At 35.8% G+C, this 21,680-nt stretch overlaps 1 protein-coding gene across 3 annotated transcripts in view; it reads left to right on the top strand.

Annotated features, from left to right (window-relative positions):
• ARFIP1 (ADP ribosylation factor interacting protein 1) overlaps positions 1-21,680 on the top strand; it is a 42,853-nt gene that overhangs the window by 8,934 nt on the left and 12,239 nt on the right. The window contains exons 3-7 of one of the 3 annotated variants that reach the window (XM_057419039.1): positions 8,008-8,122; positions 10,880-10,975; positions 12,393-12,502; positions 17,181-17,402; positions 20,844-21,001. In XM_057419039.1, the coding sequence (XP_057275022.1) occupies positions 8,008-8,122; positions 10,880-10,975; positions 12,393-12,502; positions 17,181-17,402; positions 20,844-21,001 (701 nt within the window). The remainder of the gene's footprint in view (positions 1-8,007; positions 8,123-10,879; positions 10,976-12,392; positions 12,503-17,180; positions 17,403-20,843; positions 21,002-21,680) is intronic. The other 2 variants (XM_057419040.1, XM_057419041.1) reach the window with 2 other exon arrangements.

Below are 21,680 nucleotides of genomic sequence, written 5' to 3' on the forward strand. Positions count from 1 at the left end.
CATCTACCTAATTTCTTCTTCTGGTTTTAGCTTTAATGGAAAAACTCCTTCAAAGCTGATAAGTTGTTGTTAAAGCTTACTAAAAAACCCAAAGCAGATATTGAACATTGTAATAACTTTTTTGTCTGAAAGTTGTGTTAAGCAAGTTTTTTTAAAGTTAAGTAGTGTAAAGTTTTGGTGCTCTGTAATGCACAATCAAGTATATACATTTCAAATTATTGATTCTAAGCCTTGAGGATACTGATTTTTAAAGCAGCAGTTTTATTCATAAAGCAGAAAAGCAAGCATTTAAATATATATTAAAAGTATAGTTTTAAACATGTTTGATATTATCTTTATAACTAAAATTAATTTGAATATGTAGACATGTATTTTAAATATTAAAAATAAAAATACATTCTGAAAATAACATCAAAGGCATTTGATAATGCTTTCAGGGTAGCTGTATAGTGAGCACGGCTGTAAAGTATAAAACTTCGTGTGATGGAAATTCATCTGTATTAGAGCTCTTACTGGAAAATACTGCACTTACCAGTGAGCAATTTTTCTGCTTCTGCTGAATTGTCCATGATTATTTTATAAATACCACTGCAGTGAGGGAAAGCTTGTATTTCTTAAGATTTGTCATTGAACTAAGACCTGCCAGTAACATAATGTAAAAATGTTTAATGAAATGAAGTTAAAACTGAATGTCAATAAAGATGTACCTGTGTCTAGGGGGGCAACAGAGGCACACCTCGAAGTGGTAATGAATTTGGGTTCACCTGCAAGTAGAGAAACAGGTTTACTGTTTCTGAGCCTGATGACCTTGATGCTGCCATGTCTTGATGCTGCTAAGTTATCTTTTCCTTACATAATAATTGCTTCTTCAGTGTAGTGCTTAATGCTTAGTTACGGTAAATGAAACTTGTGCTCTTGTTGACTGGGTCAGAGCCCTTGTTCAGTCAAAATATTATCACAGTTTTCTACAGCAAGTTGAAATGTTAGGTAATTTTTGTCTGTGGCCACATAAAAGTTGAAGTAGGTTTTTGCTGGTATGCCAATAATTTTGCTGGCTTGGAGTCAACTATATTTTGAGACTGCCACTTTCACAAAAATGGGCCAAATACTTGGCCGAGTTGCAGAAAATTTATACTGTGCAACCATATTTGAGTTTCCTGCTGTAATTATTTTCACAATGCTTATTTTGAGATCAGTGAAGGTGAAGTGCACTTTAATTATTTTAACTGTCAAGTACAAGTTAACACCTGCATGTGTGACCTAAACTCAGAATATGTGATAATCAAGGCTGCTTATAAACAAAACACAGAAAACAAACTTCTTGGAATTAACATCTAGGTCTGTTTACTAATCTGGTAGTCTCAAATTCTAATATTTGGTTTCTATTAATCTTGCTTTGTGTTTGTTATTTCTAATCCTTAATGCTACAATTTTCTTTTTTTCACTGCCAGGTAATTTTTTGTTTTAACCTAAAGCAGTATGCATTGCACCACAAAACTTCTGTGCCAAGTTTTCAAGGGTCTTGTTTCCTATTGATTTATGGAAATGGCAAGCCAAGTACTGATTTTTAAGAGGTAGCTTAAGAAAGAGGCAAGAAAGCATTACCACTTGATGTTGTACTGTTACCACAGTGGCTGGGAAGAGTATGCGAGCACAGTATAGTTTAGAGCGGTTGAACTCCAATATACTGACTTCAGTTACCTTCTTGGGCAGCTGGGCAACAAAGTTATCTTAGTTTCTTGTTACTGCTATCATCATTTAGATGATGTACAGTTCAGATGTAAGCAACAAAACATGATTTCTTCTCTATTTTTTAATTAGGTCTTCAGCTATTTTGCAACAAACACTTGAGCAGATTTGATTGTATGTTTTTGACAGACAGAGTAAAGAGATAGTTGTACAACCTCTTCTTCAGAGTTCTCTAATTACAAAACTAAGCTTTTCTCTATTCTCACATTCTGTTTAGTACTTCCATCAGAATCTCATCCATAAGCTGCTCAGGCATGAAAAGGCACATTTATTTTCTGCCAAATGCAGTATTTGTATACACTCAAGCATGAGAAGTATTTCATTTTGCAAGGCAATGCAGTGCAAATTTTTCTTTTTGAACCTGGAAATAGCAAGCAGGGTTGCTCCTTCTTTGAAGAAAAATGCCATTATTTTTGCAGAGCATCAGACAGCACAGATTGCCATAATGTCATTTCAGAAGGAAGCATATTAATTCCAGTCTTGTGGGAATGCGATGTAGCGCTACGTGACGCATCATCTTGGTTCTTATGTTTAAGAAAAAGAATCAAAAGCATATTTATAAGGTAAATTAAATAAGCATTTGCCTAACTGTGAAGTCTTGTTCAGAAATATGCTGCTACATTCTAATTCTGTCTTGTTTGTAATAAGAGATGCCTGTGGAATTCTGACAAGTTTTGACCTGCCTGTATGATGGATGAAAACTTTTTTAACTAACATCTAACATCATTGGATGAAATGTCTGATGTCCTTTCATTACAAAAAAGCTTGACCTAGTGCTTTTCAGCTCTCCAAGCTCTGTTGAAACTCAAACATTAAAAACTTGGTGTATACAAGCTTTTGCCAATGTTTGCGTGTTTATTAGTCTGTCTTAATAACAGAGGAAGGACTTCAGTGTTTCCTAATCAAACATGTTTTTCTGACTACTTTGTACAAGAAAACTCAATATACAAAAAAGTCTCATTGGTTTATGTTCTCCACTGGTTTATTTCTTTTACCTTTGACTTTGAGAAGTTTTCCTCACGTGCTATTATAATTATGTGATTAGAATAGTAGGGTTTTAATGTCACTGAGGGGATTGGGAGCTGAGGACTATGGGAAGGAGTGAGGAAGTGTGTTATTCCTAATTCAGTACAGTGCCATATAGTGTGAAAGCTGTATCGGAATAAATTAAATTAATCAAAAAACTGTTCGGTGTGCCTGCAAAGGTATTTGGGCAGTTGTAAGCTATTATGTTTAAACTATTGTACAAAATCAATAGGAAGTCCTTCTGACTCTCAGAAATTGTTGTCCCAGTTGTTTCCTTTTATTTTCAATACAGACTTTCTTCTCTTGGCTCTTTTTGTACTCTTATGGGGACAAAACTGCTACTAAACATTTGTATGTAATACCAGTAATAAACTTAAGGCTGCAAAAGAGGCATTAACTTTGTCATGAGTCTTTAATTGATCTTAGAAGTATGAAATAAGCTCTGGGATCTGATGACTTTGAGTGCATGTGTTCAATATCTTGTTCTGTGATTGTATTGCCAGGCTGCACAAATAGATAAGGTGAATTCCTTTTTGTCTTTTGCCTTCTGAAAAAAATGCCAAGCCTTGTCACTCACATTCTATCTGAACCATGTAAGTTCATCTCTTAGGTTTTTAACGTGGTTAGATTTTTACACTGGGAAATGATATTTTAATTAATATAGAGATATTTAAAGTATATTTCTATGTGTCAGTTCTAGAAAACCGTTTCTAGGAGATGAAACAAAAAAAAATAGTCTTTGTTGCCAAGTAGTCTGCTTCATACAGTCTTAAAAACTAAAGACATGAATGTTAATGATGAAAGGAAAAGGAATGCTAATTTAAAACTTCATAGTACATTAGGTAAGTCAAATGGGATGAAGTAGAAGGGTCTTCTGAGTGAAGAGCAGTGTATTGGAGAGCAGAAGAAATCTGTCAGCCCATCTTGTTTGCCACTTTAGCATAGAATAAAGCTGAAGCTCTCCTCCCATTTATTTTTATGCTTGAATTTATATTGATGTGAGAATTTAGTAGTTGAATTCATGTAAAATAGGAGCTGAGTGACCTAACAGGACAAAGAGAAGAAGAAATGCTGAATACATACATGCAGCTCTACAAATTAGGGTAATAAGTTAAAGGCCAGTTATCTTTCTGGATAGATGTTATGTGTCTCTACGTAACACTTTGTTTCATGGGACTTGTAATCTTTAAAACTTACACTTTGAGCTTTACAATCAGATGTGGTACAAATTTTTCCTGAAGGTGACTTGAGTAGTTTTATTTAAAATGTCATCCATCATTAAAAAATAAACAAGCGTATGTTGTTCCCAGTTTTGTTGCTCCACTTTCAATAGACTACTTGAACTAGCTAGTGGTGTGGAGGTTCTAAAACACTTTTATTCAAGGTAATAAGGGCAAGCAAAACCATATCTATTAAACTTCCTGTTGGTACTAAGCAAGAGTCATGCATTATAATGGATTGACAAAACTAAGAAATTAATAGATGTTGTTTGCTTACTTCTGCCTTAGTTTCCAGTAAGTATCTACAAAGTAAGTTTCAACAGATAAAGAAGCAATACAATCCTGTTATCTTTCCCCTCTTCATTTTAGCATACTATGGGTAGCATGGATGGGAAGTATCTTTTGGATAATAGTACTGTAACCCAACCAACATTTCTTTATAAGCATGCATTCTGAGCGACTCCTTTGCTGTGTCTGCTGTCTTAACAGGATTGATACGTCAAAAATCCCTACTGGTTCATGTAGGTGATCTGTATAATAAGCTGATGAATATTCCTGTGAGTAATGTAAATAAGGCTAACTTTACTAAGATATGTTTCATTTGATATGGTGACTTGAACTAATTAAAATGGGATTTTAACAAAGGGTTAAAGTGGTTTAAATGCTCTGTGCAATATAGGTTTGCACAGTCTTGAGTAGACCTAACTAAGCTAGTACAGCTGTTGTGTGTCCCTTTATTCTGTCCTTTTGTTGCTTTGAGCCCTTAGTGTGCTAAAGGACTTAAGAATAGGGCAGGTAATCAAACCTTTTGACTTCTTGGAAATCTGAGTTGTAAGATTTTTATACCTCTAGCTCTGGATCTCAGTGAAGTTACCATATTAAAAATACTTCTGCTAGCTGATAATTGCATGAATGTGCAATGGCTTTCAGCCTCATAAAACTGAAAATTAGGAATTAAGCTGGGGAAGGGGAGGAGCTGGTGGTGATCCATTAGCAGATTTGTGACTTTGAAATGTATCAGCAAATTCTCGTGAATTCTAAAGACTTTATTTCCCTTTTATGAGGAAGGGGGGAAGTCACTTAGAATTTGAAACCAGATCTTATGATCATCAAACTCTTCCTCTTAACTAGAAAAGCAATATGTAGTCAAAGTATAGTCACCGTATAGTAAGGTAATCTGTCTTCACTTCCCCTGTTGGAACAGCAAATCTACATTTGGTGGGAACAAAGAAATCTTTATGTTGCCTTCTTACCACTCTGAAATCTCCTTAAGTACTATCATACCTTCTCATGAATGTGAAGTTTTGTGTATGTCTTTTCTTAATCTAAGGCTGTTTCTAAGTTATTCTTTGTAAATTATTGAAGGGATAGACTGCTTTGTCAGAATGATTGCAGATTTTTGGGTAGCTCTTTTTGTTTATCTACACTTGTGTGAAAAATAAAAAAGCAAGCATGTTACAAGAATGACATGTTAAAATTTGAAGCTTACATGCAGAAGTGTGTCTCCACTGAACAGTAACCTGTATGTTTATAAACAACAAAAAGGTAGTATTTGATGATCACTGCATTTTTGATGACAATTCTGGTCATGTATAAATCAACAAATGGTAAATCTTTCTTTTAAATTCATGTGCAAAGCTATGTTTCTTTAGCAGAGTGTATTTCAGTTGGTTAATATAAGTGTTTAAAATGCGTTTGAAACCAGTTCTTTACATTGGACTTTGCCTTTTTGAATGAACAAAGTATAGCTCTCTTCAAACAAGTATGTTTGTGTACATATACATATATATGTATATTTTTATGTAAATACCCTGATGTGTATATAAACACAACTGTAGATCTTAATAATTTTCATGCTCTAAATATCAGGGTTTTTATTTAAGAGATGCGTGTGTTATAATATTCTGATTTATTTAAGTATAGTTTGTTCAGCTTGTATTTAGCTTGAAATTAGAATAAAATTGAATGTACAGAAGTTGTCCAAATGCTTAAGTTTAGGTATAAACTTTTGTCTTTACAAAGCAGATGTTCTGCATTTTAACCTTAAATACAGATGATTGCTTAGATTCCTATTGCGAACATGCTTCAGCAGGTTAGCTGTCTATGTTTATTTGGCTACAGATTTAGATACTTCCAAAAGCTCTACAATGTGACAAGGTGCCTTCAGGAAAAGAAAAAAGAGTTGATGCCATGTCCTTTTTGTTAAATCAATACTCAATGTATCTTCTCCTCTTCAGTCTGGTTATCCTCTTTCAAGTCTCTCTGCTTTTTCAGCTCTTAGTGACTTGCTACATTTTGAATTAAGTGGACTCAGTCTGTTAGCTAAACTAAGTTGAAGCAAAGGCATACCACCAACTGCGAGTACTTAAATGGAAGCACCAGTGTTAAGTCCGTTGTGAAGACTGAAAACAGCAATTTATCCAGTGTTGTGATATACTTAATTTGTGCGGTCAGGTTCTGCATGTGACTATTATTTGTTATTCATGCTGGGGGTTTTCAGTGTGCTTTTGCTTGTTTGTTTGTTTGGATTTTTTTGGTGTAATGCTTCAGATACACAAATACAGCTTAATTATTCTTAAATAGGTATTCCATGTGAGTGAAAGTACGGCTATAGGTGTAGGTTGCTCTGATTACAGTAACATCCTGGGTTTTCTATGTCAACAGGATTTCTGTTCTGCTGGAATTCATGTTTGTAGCTCTTCCTTTTCTCTTCTTGACAGGAGTTTGTCTTAAACTAAAGACAGCTAACTTGAGTCTGTGGGGATGTGATCCAAAGTCACTTCTTAACAATCTGAGCCTCTAGGCGGTATCATTCTTAGGCACTAGCTTGCTTCTGGTTTATGCATGGAGCAACTACAGTGATATGTCAAACATGAACTGGATTTTAAAGCTTGTGTTTTCTTTGTAATTAGGAGCATTGCATATATCATAGTTACCGCATGTGTCCAGACACTGACCTCTTAAAGCTATGTATAGTTTTTCTCTGCAAATTTCACTATTTACTTCGAGTAGTATTTCCCTCAGCTTTCGCTTTTATCAATTAGTGGTTTTAAAATGCTTTGAATATCTGAACTTTTTTAAAGCTCTAAGTATATTCCATAATACCAGAGGCTTAAACTTCAATCAGATGGCTGGAAATAATAGTCAAGGAAACTTTGGGAGTCATTTGTAGAGGTGGGTGAGATAGAAGAACTGGGCATTAGGATGGTATGTGAATTATGGTGTATGAATTCATAGTTCAGTACTAGGCCTTGCTTGGGTTTTTGTGAAGACTTCAGTTGCCTGGAAGTTGGTTGTACTGCTTAATCTGTCTCTCAGAAGTTAAACAAGGTGATCTTGGGCAATTTTAGATCCATGAGTTTCAAAAGCAAACAGAAGCAAATGGCAACTTTGTGCTGTGAAATGTAGACTAGGTGCTCAAAAGGAAGCTGTTGAAATGATGGTGCCTTTTAGATGTTTCTCCCTTATCAAATATTGGAGAGATTTCGTGTGCTATTTGTAGAAATAAAGGTTGCTGTGAATTTTAAAGCAATTTCTTGCTCAGTGCCTTTTGTTTGTTTGTTTTAGCTTTAACATTATGATAATTGTTTACACATTTTTGGTTTGTAGGTGTTGTCTGCACTTAGTTTTGGGTCATTCTGTATGCCTGTAAGTTTTTAACTATTGTTAAAATATATAGCTATTAAACTGATGTGGTTGTTTGGACCAGCTTCAGACTACATGCAAATGTTTTGGGCTCCATTTTTGGTAACTGCTGCTCTGAGGTGGCACTCTGGTTGTTCATCAATAAAAAAATATTCCATAATAAATACACAGGTAATAATTAGTATTTCTTGTTTGTTTATGTCCTATTTGTGCATTGCAGTAGAATGCTGTGACACCAGTGAAGGTGTTCCAGGCTAAAGGCAAAAAGTGCCTGTCTGAGAGCTGCTGGAATTGCATTCTAATACTTCTGAGTCGCTTTTATCTTTCTTAAACATTGACTTTCCGATCTTATTCATATATTTCCAAGGACTTGAAACATTCATTACCAGTTGAACTTGGACTTTCTGAAACCAAAATAACATCTCATGGCTTTGACAGCACCAAAGAGGGAGTCGTTGAGGCAGGACCGTTTCCAGGAAAAGGTAACTGGGTTTTTTTTTGTCTTTATTTTTTGATTTAAAATCTTTAGGCATAATTTCATATTGACAGGAGGACAATGCCCTCTAGCTGCTTTGAGTATCTTGGTGCAAGTGAACACATTGAGATGTGCATTAGTGACAGTCTGGTTTATCTTCTCTGGTAGCTGGGTTGTTAAAATAGAGGATATATGCTGCACTTGTAGTGTCTGTCAGGGGACTAGTGGAACCTACCCAGTGTTAAGTTGGTCTGCATTTACAGGAAAGGAGGTCATTGAGCACCTTGAAATGGTGTTAGGAGAATTTTGCTATTACGTTGCATTGAAGTTTTATTTAAATGTTGCAGGTATTGTTCTGATTTGAAATATGACTGGGGAGTTATTTACTTCTTGATACACAGTTCACTTGGAGGAGATTAATGAATGGAATTCTTCTTTGCCCTTGAGACGTGTCTGTCTTTTTTTTGTTATAGTGCATGTATTACTTTATGGTTGTTAGGAGTCATAATGCTTCTGGTCTGTTTTTCCAGGCATTAACTAATGAAAAAGTGGCTGTTCTCATTTTCTCAGCACAGAGTTGCGGTTGTTTATAGCAGAAGGATTTTAGTTAATTAATATTTAATTCACTGTGGAAGTATTGATGTATATTTCAGAGAATCTAAGTTAGTATAAACCAATGAGAAATACAAAGTGATAAACAAGCCAGTAATGTCAGTGTTCCCCACCTGTCTAAAAACAGTAGAGTGCCATGATAGAGTATGTGAAAGTGATATTGTAAGGAATTATGCAGCCTTGACAGTTTCTGAATTTGAAAGGTTTGAAATTGTCTCAAATGAGCAGCTGTGAAAATAAGTCTCTTTGTAGCCGTAGATTGAATTTACATGTTGTTTCATTTCCTGTTTGTTAAAATTCTGTGCTTATGAAAACAGTGATTTACATGTAGTACTTTGCATATATTACAAAGTGAATGCTGTGGTTTCTTTAAGTCTTTGAAATTAGCAAAATATTGAGCTAAAAACTGGGCAGATGGTAAACTGCTCACCGTGCTTCCCTTTCTGTATTCTATTAGCAGGGTAACTTTTGTATCTGTCAAGTGCATTAGCCTGTAAAGGAAAAAGTGTCTGAAGATATGTTTGAAGCTACACTAATACATTTATTCAGATGTTCTGTAGAAAGCTATGTATACAAACGATGAGGTTTGGACATTTAATCTTTAACAATATCACAGTTTTCCTCCAAGGATATTTTTTCCTAATGCTCTAAATTGGAGAGAGAGAAGTGGTAGACACTCAGACTTCTTATGAATCAATAGACAAAAGTAAAAAGATTGCCCTATTTCTAAAATTTCTGTTTTTTGTTTGAGTGTCCTTATCAGGGCTTCGTTTTTGAGTGCAAAGCAGGCAGTACTGGAGGGGAAGGGCCTTTAAGATTTGGGGGAAGTTGAATGATGAAGCATGCATAGGCTGCATTAATAAATACTCTGTCAAATTATAAGGATTTTTTTTTTAACTGCTTGTCTTGGCTCGCTTGCTGAAGTGATTCAGTCTTTAGGCCTTTAGCAGGATCTTGCAGTTAAACGTTTATGCCTGAATGAATCCAGTTGCAGCTCTTACGCAATGTATCACTGCAGAAGGACACAGCAAGTGAGCTGTCTTTCAGTTTCATCTTTTCTGTGCTATTGGATCCAAATCATTGGAGTCATATACCCCATGTTAGTAGTGCTCTGTAGTATGTTTAAAAGGCAGAAGTTGATTCTTGATTCAGTTACATTGAGTGGTATTTTTTGTGTTACTGGTAACTTAAATTTTGCTGAAACTGCCAGAGTTTAGGTTTGATTTCCTTTCCTCCAGCACACTGTCAGCCCTGACTTATCTCAGAATCTGTCAACAAAAGCAATAAAAGCTCCCCCCTGTATAATGCCTACACACCACTACAGAGGAAAAGCTGATTTGGTTGTTTGGTTTTATAACTCCTGAATATTTTAGAAGAATGTTACTTCACATTTATGTGATAGGAAAGAAGGCAAAGCTCTGAAAAGCAGAACGCTAGCGCAGCTTAGAGAGCACACATGGAGCAGGTCACTTTGGCTTCTTGTTTTTTCTTTTTGAAAGAGAACAAATGAATGCTGTAGAATCTTTCTTTTGGGAAGGAGGTTACACACCTTAACAACTAATGGCTTGTATTATCTTCAGGATAGCTTATTGCTGTGTATTTACACAGACTTAGGAGCAGATGTTAATCAAGTATATCTGAAATTGGCATAGATTTCAGAGCTTACTTCACCCCTTAATGCTGTGACTTACCATTCAGTGACAGTGCAGAGTGAAATCTACCTAGAACTGAAAAAGGAGGTTTCAGCTGTGGAAGCTCTATATAACAATGTTCCATGGAATTTTCTGTTGATAGTGCATACTTCACTGATGAAGCTGTCGGTTGTATTTTGATTACTGTTACAAAAAACAGTTTGACAGTAATGACCTAGAGAAAAAGATTAAGTCATGAAAACTTGGAGTAGTTCACATGAACAGCTGTACCTCTTAAAAAGCATTTCCATCAAATTCCAGCAACTTTTCATTGAATGCTTCTATTTAGTGTGTTGCTGAAGCAAATGTTTTTGTGTTTTTTTTCCCCAAAATAAGACGGGCAAACAAAACAGCAGCCCTGCCCACACCCCAAATAAATCCCAAATCTGTCTGTGTGAAAGTGTACATTACCTTCTAAGGCAAGAGGTGGATTTTCATGGTTAAATATGTCCCCTTTTCAGGTTCCTCAGCATCACCCAAATCATCTGTTATATCTCCTAGCAGTGCAGCAGCTAGCAGACTGGCTGGACAAGGTTGTGATTTAATTATTCCCACAGGTATCATAGCCCTGGATGGATAAACGCCCTTGTCTCTGCTGACACTGTACTAACTCCTTCATGTCTCTAATAATTTGATTTACTGTTAGCTGGAAATAAAACTTGCGGGGTTTTTTGGTAGCTCTCATCTCTGGCTTTAACAGTTCACTAAGTAACCTCTGCTTTCCTTCCTGTATGCTGCTTTTTGCTCTATAATTACCAAATATTAATAATAACAAATGGTAGCTGAAATGGGAGTAACTAAAATTTTTCATTAAGATCTAAGCTGAATTTTTTGGCTGTTTTTTGCCAAAATGATCACATATTCCAGTAGAATTGAATATGAGGTGGCCATTAGGAATTCACAACACCCTTCGCCACTTGACTCATTTGTGCCTATGGGCAAATTACTTAACATCTTTGTTTCCTCCTATATAAAAGGAGAAGACCTATTCGGTCACCTTATAAGGGTGTTGAGAGGATTAATTACTTAATGTTTGCACAGCATTTTGAAGATGTAAAGAACATAGTAGAGCTTGATGCTAAAGGAGTATCTTGAGGCATCTGTATAGACCTTTTTCCAACACCTATTTACGTAAATAATGCAGTCACCTGGCAAGGCTAAGGTGACTTTAAGTAGCAGCAGGAGTGTCAAAATTGTGCAAGAATAAATAAAACTACTGCTTAAAAAGTGGTAGTGCTTTGCAGTTCTTGCTATTTAGGACACTAGGAAATATTTTTGCAAAATTAAAACTTGGAATTCCACGATATCGCATACTAGCATGAAAATGCTAAGTGTTGGCAATGAATTTGTGGTAATTTGCCCTAGATATTTTATGACTGTAAATCTTCACTGCTGTTTTTATGCTGGTGGTTTATAGAATTAATTATTCCTAATGCAATGAGCTAATAAAGCTGAAATAAATACATATTGGCTGAATACGTCTTCTGGAAAGGATGATGTTCATTGGAAAAGATTTTTAAAATCTGCTTTGAAATTTATTAGTTGTATTTTGTGTCAACAGTTTTTATATGCCAGTAATTTTCATGTAATGGTCTGCAGGTTGTAAACAGGCTTTTACATTGGCTAAATCCAAGAGGGTGTCCAACTACTGGAATTTTAAAACATAGATTAAGGAAGTAAACATGTCTAAAAAGCTGGTTTAAGGTTGGTTAGTAAAATTCTATGCATTCAGGTAAGCTTTATTCAGCCTATTATTAAATGAAATAGTGAGATACACATGCAGGTTTTATATTAGTTTTTAAATAATTCTTTCTTTCTGGAGCTGATTTTGAAAATCTGCATATTCATCTGAAGTTCTTGCTGTCACCTTGCTCTGCTTTTGCATGTGAAATTGCACAAATCTTCCATATCTGCTATTAACCCTTTAAAACAAGCAAAAAGCAAGGCCTTGAAGATCTGCTTTATCTGACATAGGGGGCAGAGCCCAACATAAGAGCGGACCAGTTGTGTTAGCAGATGAAGTGAAGAATCCAGCAATGGAGAAACTGGAATTGGTGAGAAGGTGGAGCCTAAACACTTACAAGGTAAGCAGACAGATTTGTGTGTGTGTCTGTGTTTTTTCTAGAAATGAGTTTGCTACTGCGTTGGACAACCATACAGTATTGTACTGCTGCATGAAAGTAATCTGTTGTTACAGGGAGCATAAGTGAGAGTGCATAGGGAAGGCTTAGTTTTCTTCCAAGTGTAGCATCCTTTTCAAATCCCTGGGTTTAAGTGGAAAACCTTTCATAGGTATTTATTGATTTAACAAGGTTAAGAATATTGCATTTCTAATGTCCCCTTCAACATATGGAATGTACAGATTTCAGCACTTGTTAATTGCTATTCTGCTGGTTTTGTTCTATCTGATGATTGTTTTTTCTTAGTGTTGGAATCGTTGCTTCAATTGTGTGTTTTGTATATGGTGCTTCTTTGTGATCAGTTGGGATTTGATGAAGTTAAAATAATAACAAAAGAAAAAAGAGAAGGTGCTTTAAGCACAGCAGTTAGCTAGAAGTGACTCATTAAAAAACCGTAAGGTGAGGAACAATTTTCAGGGAATACATTACTGTCAGGAGTTTTAAACGAAGACCAGTTTTGAAAAATAGCTTTTTGTTATGCCTGCAACTTCAGTGACAGAAGTGTGGGCAGGTGGGTTGTGCATCAGTGGGACCTACATCAAACCCTGAAAAAAATGAACCTGTGGAAAAAAATTTTCTTTGTAGAACACAGGCCTCAATGCCTCCTGTGTTCTTAAGTCCTGATAGGAACTTCCTTCCTAGTGAGGATGGGAAGCAGGGATGGAGACATTTTACCCACTAGTAAATGCTTATGCTGTTCTTTGTGTTTGAAGTTTGCATCTTTATGCCTAATTAATTTTTTTTTAAATTTCTGCTTTTCTTATAATCTAAATTTTGTGGCAACTGCAGAAGGCTGTCAGCTACTCCTGGAGCATGCTGTGGCCTGATCAGAATACATGTTATTAAGCTGAAGCCATTCTTTAAAATTCTCTGTGTGTTTAAGAAACATTGACTCTTGAGATTGAATCTGCTGTACCACAAACGAAATAGGGAGGACTTGACCTTATTCTCTCTTTTTTTGTGCCTTAATTTAGAAAACAAAACTAAAAAAAATCCCCATGTCTCAATCACAGAATGAGTGAAAACACACGTGAAGCAACAGCAGAGGACTGGTGAAAACTGATGGGAAAAGTGGTCTCAGGTCTTTGTTTAGAACATTATTTTTGGGCAGTAGTCTTTGCAAAGTCTACATTTTTAGATTTCTTTCTTGGCTTAAACCTCCCTCTTCCTAAATCCAGAATCCCACCAGTTACAGCATAGCAAACAAAGACTAGCACTTCAGGAAACTAAATTACTCTGTTTTCTTGAAATCTGTAAGTTTGTTGATCAGTTATTATCTTTCTGGAGTCCCATGCTGACTTCTGTACAGGTTTTTTTTAAGAATAGGATTGTTCAGAGAGTTTATGAAGACATTCTGACTTGAGGGACTGTTATGCAAATGTCCCTGGAGGTGCCATACATTTAAGAACACTTTATATGTAGGCTACATAAAAAAACCTATTTAATTTGATTAAGGACGATCTTTCAGTTTGTGGATATACTGGCTTGTTTTGGTTCCTGTAAGGTAGGAAGAAGTCTGCTCCTTATTTCATAATAGCTAACTGATCATAGGTTAGGAAATGGAGAAATAAAGGGCAAGAGTAACTTGTTAGTGGAGAGTCAGCAGTTGAACCCTTCTGAGCTGAAATCCATGCTGTTCAACGTACCAATTGTTAATCTGCAAGTGGAGTTAGAAGGGAAACTTACTGTTAGAAAGTTCTTTAGGAATCTGACAGTAGTTCCTCTGTGAAAGTGTCTGTATTGGGAGTTGTGAAATCTATGTTATTGGATACATTCAGAAGTTATACCCATCTGTGAAGAGATGATTAAGTATGCCTTTATTTTGGGTACCTTGTTTTTTGTTCCATATGTTTTTCTGTGAATGAGAGACAATTGCTTTTGTTATCTCCCACTTTTGTTTTAAAAAACTGCTTCCAATTGAAAAATCACAGGAGGTTAAAGCTGCTCTTCTGTCTAGTCTAACCATGAATTTTTGTAGACTGTTTTTTCACATAACTTATAACTTGGTAGAATTATTCTGTTGCATTTGCAACTACTGTCCATTCTTACTCTCTCCAGTCTTACGCTGTCTAGTAATTGTGACTTTGCATCAAATGAAATTGCCTTTCTTCCCATAATCTGGTGGCAAAAGCTTGTTCTGTTCTTTCTCCTTCTCTTGTCTCCCCTTTGGATGAAAAAAGTATTTTCAGTTTAGCAAAGACATAGGCATGGGAAAGTTGTGACTCCTCTTGTTTTTCAGCAATTCTAATAAAAAGCATATCTTCTTGGGTTTTGTACAATTCCTTAAACTTTTAAGGAGGAAAACCAATATACCTGTTTTACAAGCCTCCCTCTAATACTGGGCTACTAGTGGAACATTTACTTCTGAGACAAATTCAGTAACATCTGTCTGCCTTTTAACATGCAATTTAAAATATAGTTCCTGTACGCATACTTTGGGGCTTTTTACTTTGCAGTAGTTTTCCTTAAACTTTGTCTTGTGTGACTTCTTTTTGAGGAGTGTAGTCTTATTCAGGACAATGTTCTTTAAACCAATGCAAAATGGAATTCACATACGGAATTCTCTCCATTTGCTAGTGAGAATATATAGCAACTTGTGAGTCTGTACTAGTCTGCTTAGAATCAGAGTAAATCAAAACAGATAGGTGCATCTTCTTTGTCAGTTGCTCTTTTTCAGTCTCAGTGTTCAGCTACATCTCAGTTTAACAAAGCATGCAGTGTAAGTCTTTCCAAGTACTATTTTTTCTTACTTATCACTGCTGGGTTTTTTTTCAGGTGTTTTGCTGTAGCTTCTGAAGCAGATACTCCTTTGTTGAAAATAAGTCTTTCCTTTGTAATTTATTTTTGCTTCCAAAAAATTATGCCCTTCATGATTCAGATTTTTCTCTTGCATTTCCATAGGGTGCGTTGGGGTATTTTACATCTTTTATGGAAAACAACCAAATTTGTCCATTGATTCCGTAGTTTCTAGTGAGATGCTTATTTATGCTCTGACCACGCTTACTGATAAGCTGTATTTTGCAATTTCTGTTGCAGGCTTTAGTAGTAGTGTTGTATTCTGTCTTGATGCGTTTTGTTTGCTCTCTCAAATTTCTTGTTCTTGACAGACAAGATGGGCCATGTTCCTTCTTGTTAATTGAATCTAATGAAGTAGCCCAGATAGTCTGTACCTTCCCATCTAAAGCTTGTGATTATGACCAGATTGTTGTGTTTGATCATTCTTGAGCCTTTCATGTGTTTGTGTATTAAATTTAGAAAGGGCGTAAAAGTTCTAGGAGATCAAATGTGTATCTCCTTTAGATGTAAATAAGGACTGGACTTAACTAAAGTCCTCAAATTTGGAAACCCTGGGAAATGCAGTGATGGAATATATTAGGGGAATGTGATATAAGACAGACTTGAGCATTATTTCACCTAACAAAATAGCAGCTTTGCACTTAGGTTAAGCCCCTTCAGAGCAGTTCTGGCATTCACCACTAACTTTGTTTCCTTGTAATTCTGTTTCTAGCACTAATTCTTTGTATGCATAACCTGGTTATCTCTTCAACTCTTGGGACCACAGATTAACTTCAAGTGACTTACTGTAACAGTAAATATTTCCTGCTTTTCATAGTGAAATTGTATGGCACATCTGCTTCGCAAATGGCTTCTCGTATGTCCAAGTCAATGGAAACCTCAGTGTGTATCTTGGGAAGCTTACTGCCAAGCTGGACTCAAATCTCTGGCAGAGGTGGTGTCACAGATAATTGGACTGTGGTAGCAGCCTGAGCTGTCCCAGTCATTGGCTGGGTGAAAGTGTCTGCAGCCTTGTAAAAGCATGTTTTCTGCTGTCTGTGTTAATATACTGCAAATCTGTTCAGAATTAGACTTGTGAAAAGAAATATTAGGTCTTTCTGACACGATCAGTTCCATTTTAAAGATGTGGTAATAATGTGAAATTAATTTAATAGTAATACTATTTAATATTTAATTGCTATTTAATAGTAATAGAAATACTGAGTATTTCTTAGTAGGAGTTTCCAGTTTCCTAGTCAGCTTTAAAAAGCGTGCTGAAAACCATCATTTCCTTACGTTCCCCTTCCCAAGAAAACCCAACAAAATAACAGTTTTTGAAAACATATCATGGATTATTTGGAATTGAACGGTTAGTAGAAAAGGTGCAGAAGATCACAAACTAGATATTTTTTTAAGCAAAACTGGTAATACTCCATTAACTGACTTTAATTCAGTGGCCTGCATAGCTTCTTTTAACTTAATGAGATTCACCAAACCTAAAAAGAGATAAGTGTTCTTTTACTTGAGAAACAATTAGTTACGCTCTTGATTTGCTAACTTGAATATTCATCTTAGTAGGAGTTGAGACTTGTCCAACTGTTCTTGCTGAGTCCTGATAAACTTCTAAAGAGTGTGTTGTTTTTTCAGTTTGTTGTGCAAACTTCCATTGGGAGGGGCGATTGTGAAAGAATTGTGTGTAATTATATGTCCCTTGAAGCTGAAGATGGGTGTATGCTGTGTTCTGTTGAATATACTTGATTCTTTACAATTTAATTCTTTTCTTCTCCCTCCTCCCCCCCCCCCCCAGTGTACACGGCAGATCATCTCTGAAAAATTGGGTCGTGGCTCAAGAACAGTAGATCTGGAACTAGAAGCTCAAATAGATATATTGAGAGATAACAAAAAGAAATACGAAAATATCTTGAGACTGGCACAGACGCTGTCCACACAGCTCTTCCAGATGGTACATACCCAAAGGCAACTTGGAGACGCGTTTGCTGACCTGAGTTTGAAATCATTGGAACTTCATGTAAGACTTTTAAGTGTTAAAAAATGAAATGGCAGAGATGAAGATAAGCCTTAATTGACTTGTGCAGGGTATATAGTAGTTAGCAGTACTTTTCTAAACATTATAGTTAACAACATATTACATATTCTTTGTGTTAAAACCTCATGTAATTCACTTAAGACTATAGGAAATTATTGAAATTACTGTGGTTCATTATTGTTTCTTAAATGCCTTTAGTTGATGGTTGGACTCAAGAACTTGATAACTTTCCTTTGTATGGAAGATGCATTTTACTATTAATTTTGCTTCTAATGAATGTCATCAAAGTGTTCCAGAGTGTTACGTCATTTCAATTACAGGATGTCTTTGAGGAATATGCCTGGGAGTAAGTAGAATAGGGCACATTGCTTCACTTGGTGAACATTGAATGCGAGTAAATTATTTTTCTGTAGCATATTTAAGCATTGAGATTTCATCTCAAAGTCCTTTTTTAATCAGAATTTTGCTGCTAATAGGACTAATCTGTATTCATAACGTTGTTTGGAGCTTCTGAGCAAGAGAGGCAATCTTTAGATATCTATCTGCACTTGGGTTGTTATGAATCCTTGGTTTGGAAGTTTAGGTAACACTGGCACATTTGTTGCTGATAATAAAACTCTCTGCTGTAAAGAGAGAAGGTAGATGTTGCGTACAAAGCATAGCAGCTGGCTTGCTTCTACATTAACTGTTCTGTACTTCCAAAGTTAAAGCATTTTGATACTGCTGCTAATCCTTTGGAAAAACAAATGATTCCCTAAAACATAGCTGCTGAAATAGCCCAAATTATCTTTGTGATTATTAAACTTAAAACTCTGTTTTTTCCCCTTTTCATGATTGTCCATTCCCATTGAGTTTTAAGGGAGGAAGTAGAGTTCATGCTTGCATAGAGGAGCTTTTAATTGATAGCTATCTGAAAAAAATTGAGACTCCTGCACTGGAGTACAGGAATTTTTAATATTAGTCTGACAGATGAAAATTTGTGAAAGTAGAGTGCTTTTAGCAGCTAAGAAATCAGCTAAAAAGTTTTTAATCAGCAGTTTACTCTTGACACAAATGTGAGCATGACCACATGGCAGAACTGAGTGATTATTATGAAGTGTTTGCTGAAGCTGGATGTTTTTTTTTTCTGAGATTTGGATTAAATCTGGCATCATGCTCTTGTTTAATCAATGTGGGTTGTTTTGGGTTTTTTCCATGAGTAGCTTGTAACTTCTAGTGGGAAACTGTTCTTCCAGGTTCTTTCAGCATCTTGTACTGGTCTTGGAATTTGTTTCACTCATTCATCTCTTGTGTAGGTTATTGAATGGGGCTGTTGATGAAAATCAAATAAAGGTTTCGGCTGCTGTAATAAAAGTTATCTAACCTTTGCCTCTTGGAGACTTGCCTGATGTTTGTCTCTTTCCTCTTTGTGTTTCCCCTTTGTTTAATCTGTACTGTATTACCATCTGTAGCCTGGCCTGTTCTTCTCGGATGTTTGGATAGCATTGTTGCCTCTAAAACTTGTGCAAGGCTACAGTAAAATTTCTGACCAGTTAGTCCTTAATGTTTAATGTGGTAACAGTACGTAAGTTTTTTAAAACAAACAAACAGAAAACAACCAAACAAATAAGCCTTAAAAAAACAAACCAAAAAAAACCCCACACCGATTCTTAATGTAATATTTCTTACTTTATACATGATTACAAAATGAGATCTCAGAGTGATATCTGGAGAGGCATTACTTAATGCAAATGTTTTGCTGTTTCTCATCTGGATATAAAGATAACTCCTGGTTCCAGGCTTATGTGCCTCTAATTATATAGACATATGAATTCCGATTTTAATTGACCTGTGCATAGAGGATGAACTGAGTGTAAACTTCTGATACAGAAAGGATTTCCTCCTGTCTGTTTTGTAAGAGGTATCTGCAGAAGTGATGGACGTAACTCAAAAGCTTTTATATGAAACTGTACAAACCAGCAGGACAGTTTTGGTGTCTAGTGTGGAGGCCACTGCCGTCCCATCCTTAACCCTTTCCTTTAAATTGGTAATGTTGCTCACTTGGGTCTGTAGTGTAGGAGGACCAGCAGGAAAACTAATTGCAGTCATGCCTGGGGGAGGGAAAAGAGATGGGACTAAACACGGCTGAAAAGGGTGGTCCTACTGCTGTTGTCTCTGCCTATATCCTCCTGTTTCTTTCCTGTGCTAGCACTTACATTGCCAGCTACATAGTAACATTAGAACAAAACCAGCTGAAAAAGACTTATTTTTATTTCAGCAAGATCTGTAGTGATTTGGCTGACTGCTTTTGTCACCCAAGCAAAAATCAAAGCAAAGGTGACAGGGTTTAGCTCATGAACACTTGCTCCAAGTTCTCTTCCTTTTTATTTCTGCTTTGGATTGCTCACTTCCACTGTGCTTCCTGTTCTAGAGGATTCTCCCCTTACTATTGCCCATTACTCTTACCTTCATGAGGCCGTTAATGTTAACATGAAATACGTTTAGCTTAGCTGTTCATGTTCTAGATAGATTAAAGGAAACTGGGAGTATAAGGCACTTCTGAGTCAGTTATTGGCAGTGTGCAAGCCTAAGAAAACCAAGTTCCAAATATGATGAACCTAGTGTTTTACAGCCATTGCATCCAGAGATTGTACTCTTGTGAGAAATCCCATCTGCAGAATATGAAGATGCCATATGGATGACGTAAATATAATAATTGGGCTCATTTGGCATCCGTGCATTAGGAAAATCTTTGCAGACCTGGTCAAGGCTTACACTGCTGTTAACAAAAAGACATGAACAAACATATCTAAATGTGATTGAAATGCCTTGGAAATAATTTCACCCTTGTCCCTTTGAAATTTATGGCTTAGCTACAGTATGATTTTTATTTGCTATTCATTATAATGCTCTGCTCTTCAATTATTTACAGCCTATTAAACTGTGATAGATGTTGGGTTTTTTTTATAATGGTCTTTTCCAGAATGGAAGAACAAAAGTTAATAGCTAATTAATGCAGTATGCCCCTGTGAATTTAGTCATATTACTGTATTTAATGTAGTAGTGTCTCTGTGGGTATTAAAGTATTACCTAATGTGGGAGATGCTGGATTAAAACCTTGATGAATGACAATGTAAAGATTACATTACCACTTACTTTTATGTAACATTCAAGACTTCCAAGTGCAGAAAAATCACATTATAAAATAGGATTTAACATTGTGTGGTAACAGAATTGTAAACCAGGGTTTACTGATGTTAGATTTCATAAAAAAACTGTGAACTGAATATTGTATTGAAATCATAGCTGTTTATTCATAACCATACCAAAACAGACGTGAAAAAACTGCTGCATCTGTGTGTTTGTATTTTTTAATATAGTTGCTGATGAATGTTACGATTTTCAATGATACACAGTTTTGTTTTCTCTGCTCTTTGTTTATAGGAGGAGTTTGGCTACAATGCAGATACGCAGAAACTTCTAGCTAAAAATGGAGAAACTCTTCTTGGGGCTATTAACTTTTTTATTGCCAGTGTGAATACATTGGTGAATAAAACAATTGAGGATACATTATTGACTGTGAAACAGTATGAAAGTGCCAGGTAGCTATTCTACGTTTAGCTGTTTTCATTACAAACTAATCTGCAGGGAACTACAGACTTTGCATCATCTTTGTATTTGAGTGGCTAACCTGTCAGATAAAAACCTTATAATACAGATCACATATAATTAGGATTTACAGTTAAATGCCTCATTGCATATATCTTCAAATGTTCTGTAAATGTTGTGTTGTAGACTTAATTTTACTTGTTAGCTCTAGGAGTAATTATATCTATTTTAGTCCCTTGTGCTAGATTAAGGTGGCTTTCTAAGCAGTGTGACCATGCAAGATTAACCCTTTTATCCAGCTACATTGTAATAGGTAAAATAATCTCTTTGACTGAAAAACATTTAATCTTGTTCTCCTGGAGATGCACAAAACGTGCAGTTCACACTTCAGTTTTAACGCTGAAGTTGTTGGCTTGGTCAGAAGGGGGAAAATAAAGAAGAAAATTCTTAGTGAATAACATGTAGCAGTAGATAATGGGTTTCCTGCTCTGGAGAAGGTCACTTTTGAATGTGGCAAAGTACTCTAAAGCCTGGGTTTGGACTTGTCCTTTCTGATGCTTGGTTCATTCTGACCTTCATTGACTTAATAGGATAAAATGTGTTGGTTTGCCAAAGATTGTAGTTTATAATATTTAGTGATTTTTCTTTTCAAGTAAAAAAGAAACGCAAACT

The sequence above is a fragment of the Pezoporus wallicus genome, unplaced genomic scaffold, assembly GCF_028554395.1.
Source record: "Pezoporus wallicus isolate ANWC-B61680 ecotype Strahan unplaced genomic scaffold, APGP_CSIRO_Pwel_v1 contig_2384, whole genome shotgun sequence".
Classification (NCBI taxonomy): Eukaryota; Metazoa; Chordata; class Aves; order Psittaciformes; family Psittacidae; genus Pezoporus; species Pezoporus wallicus.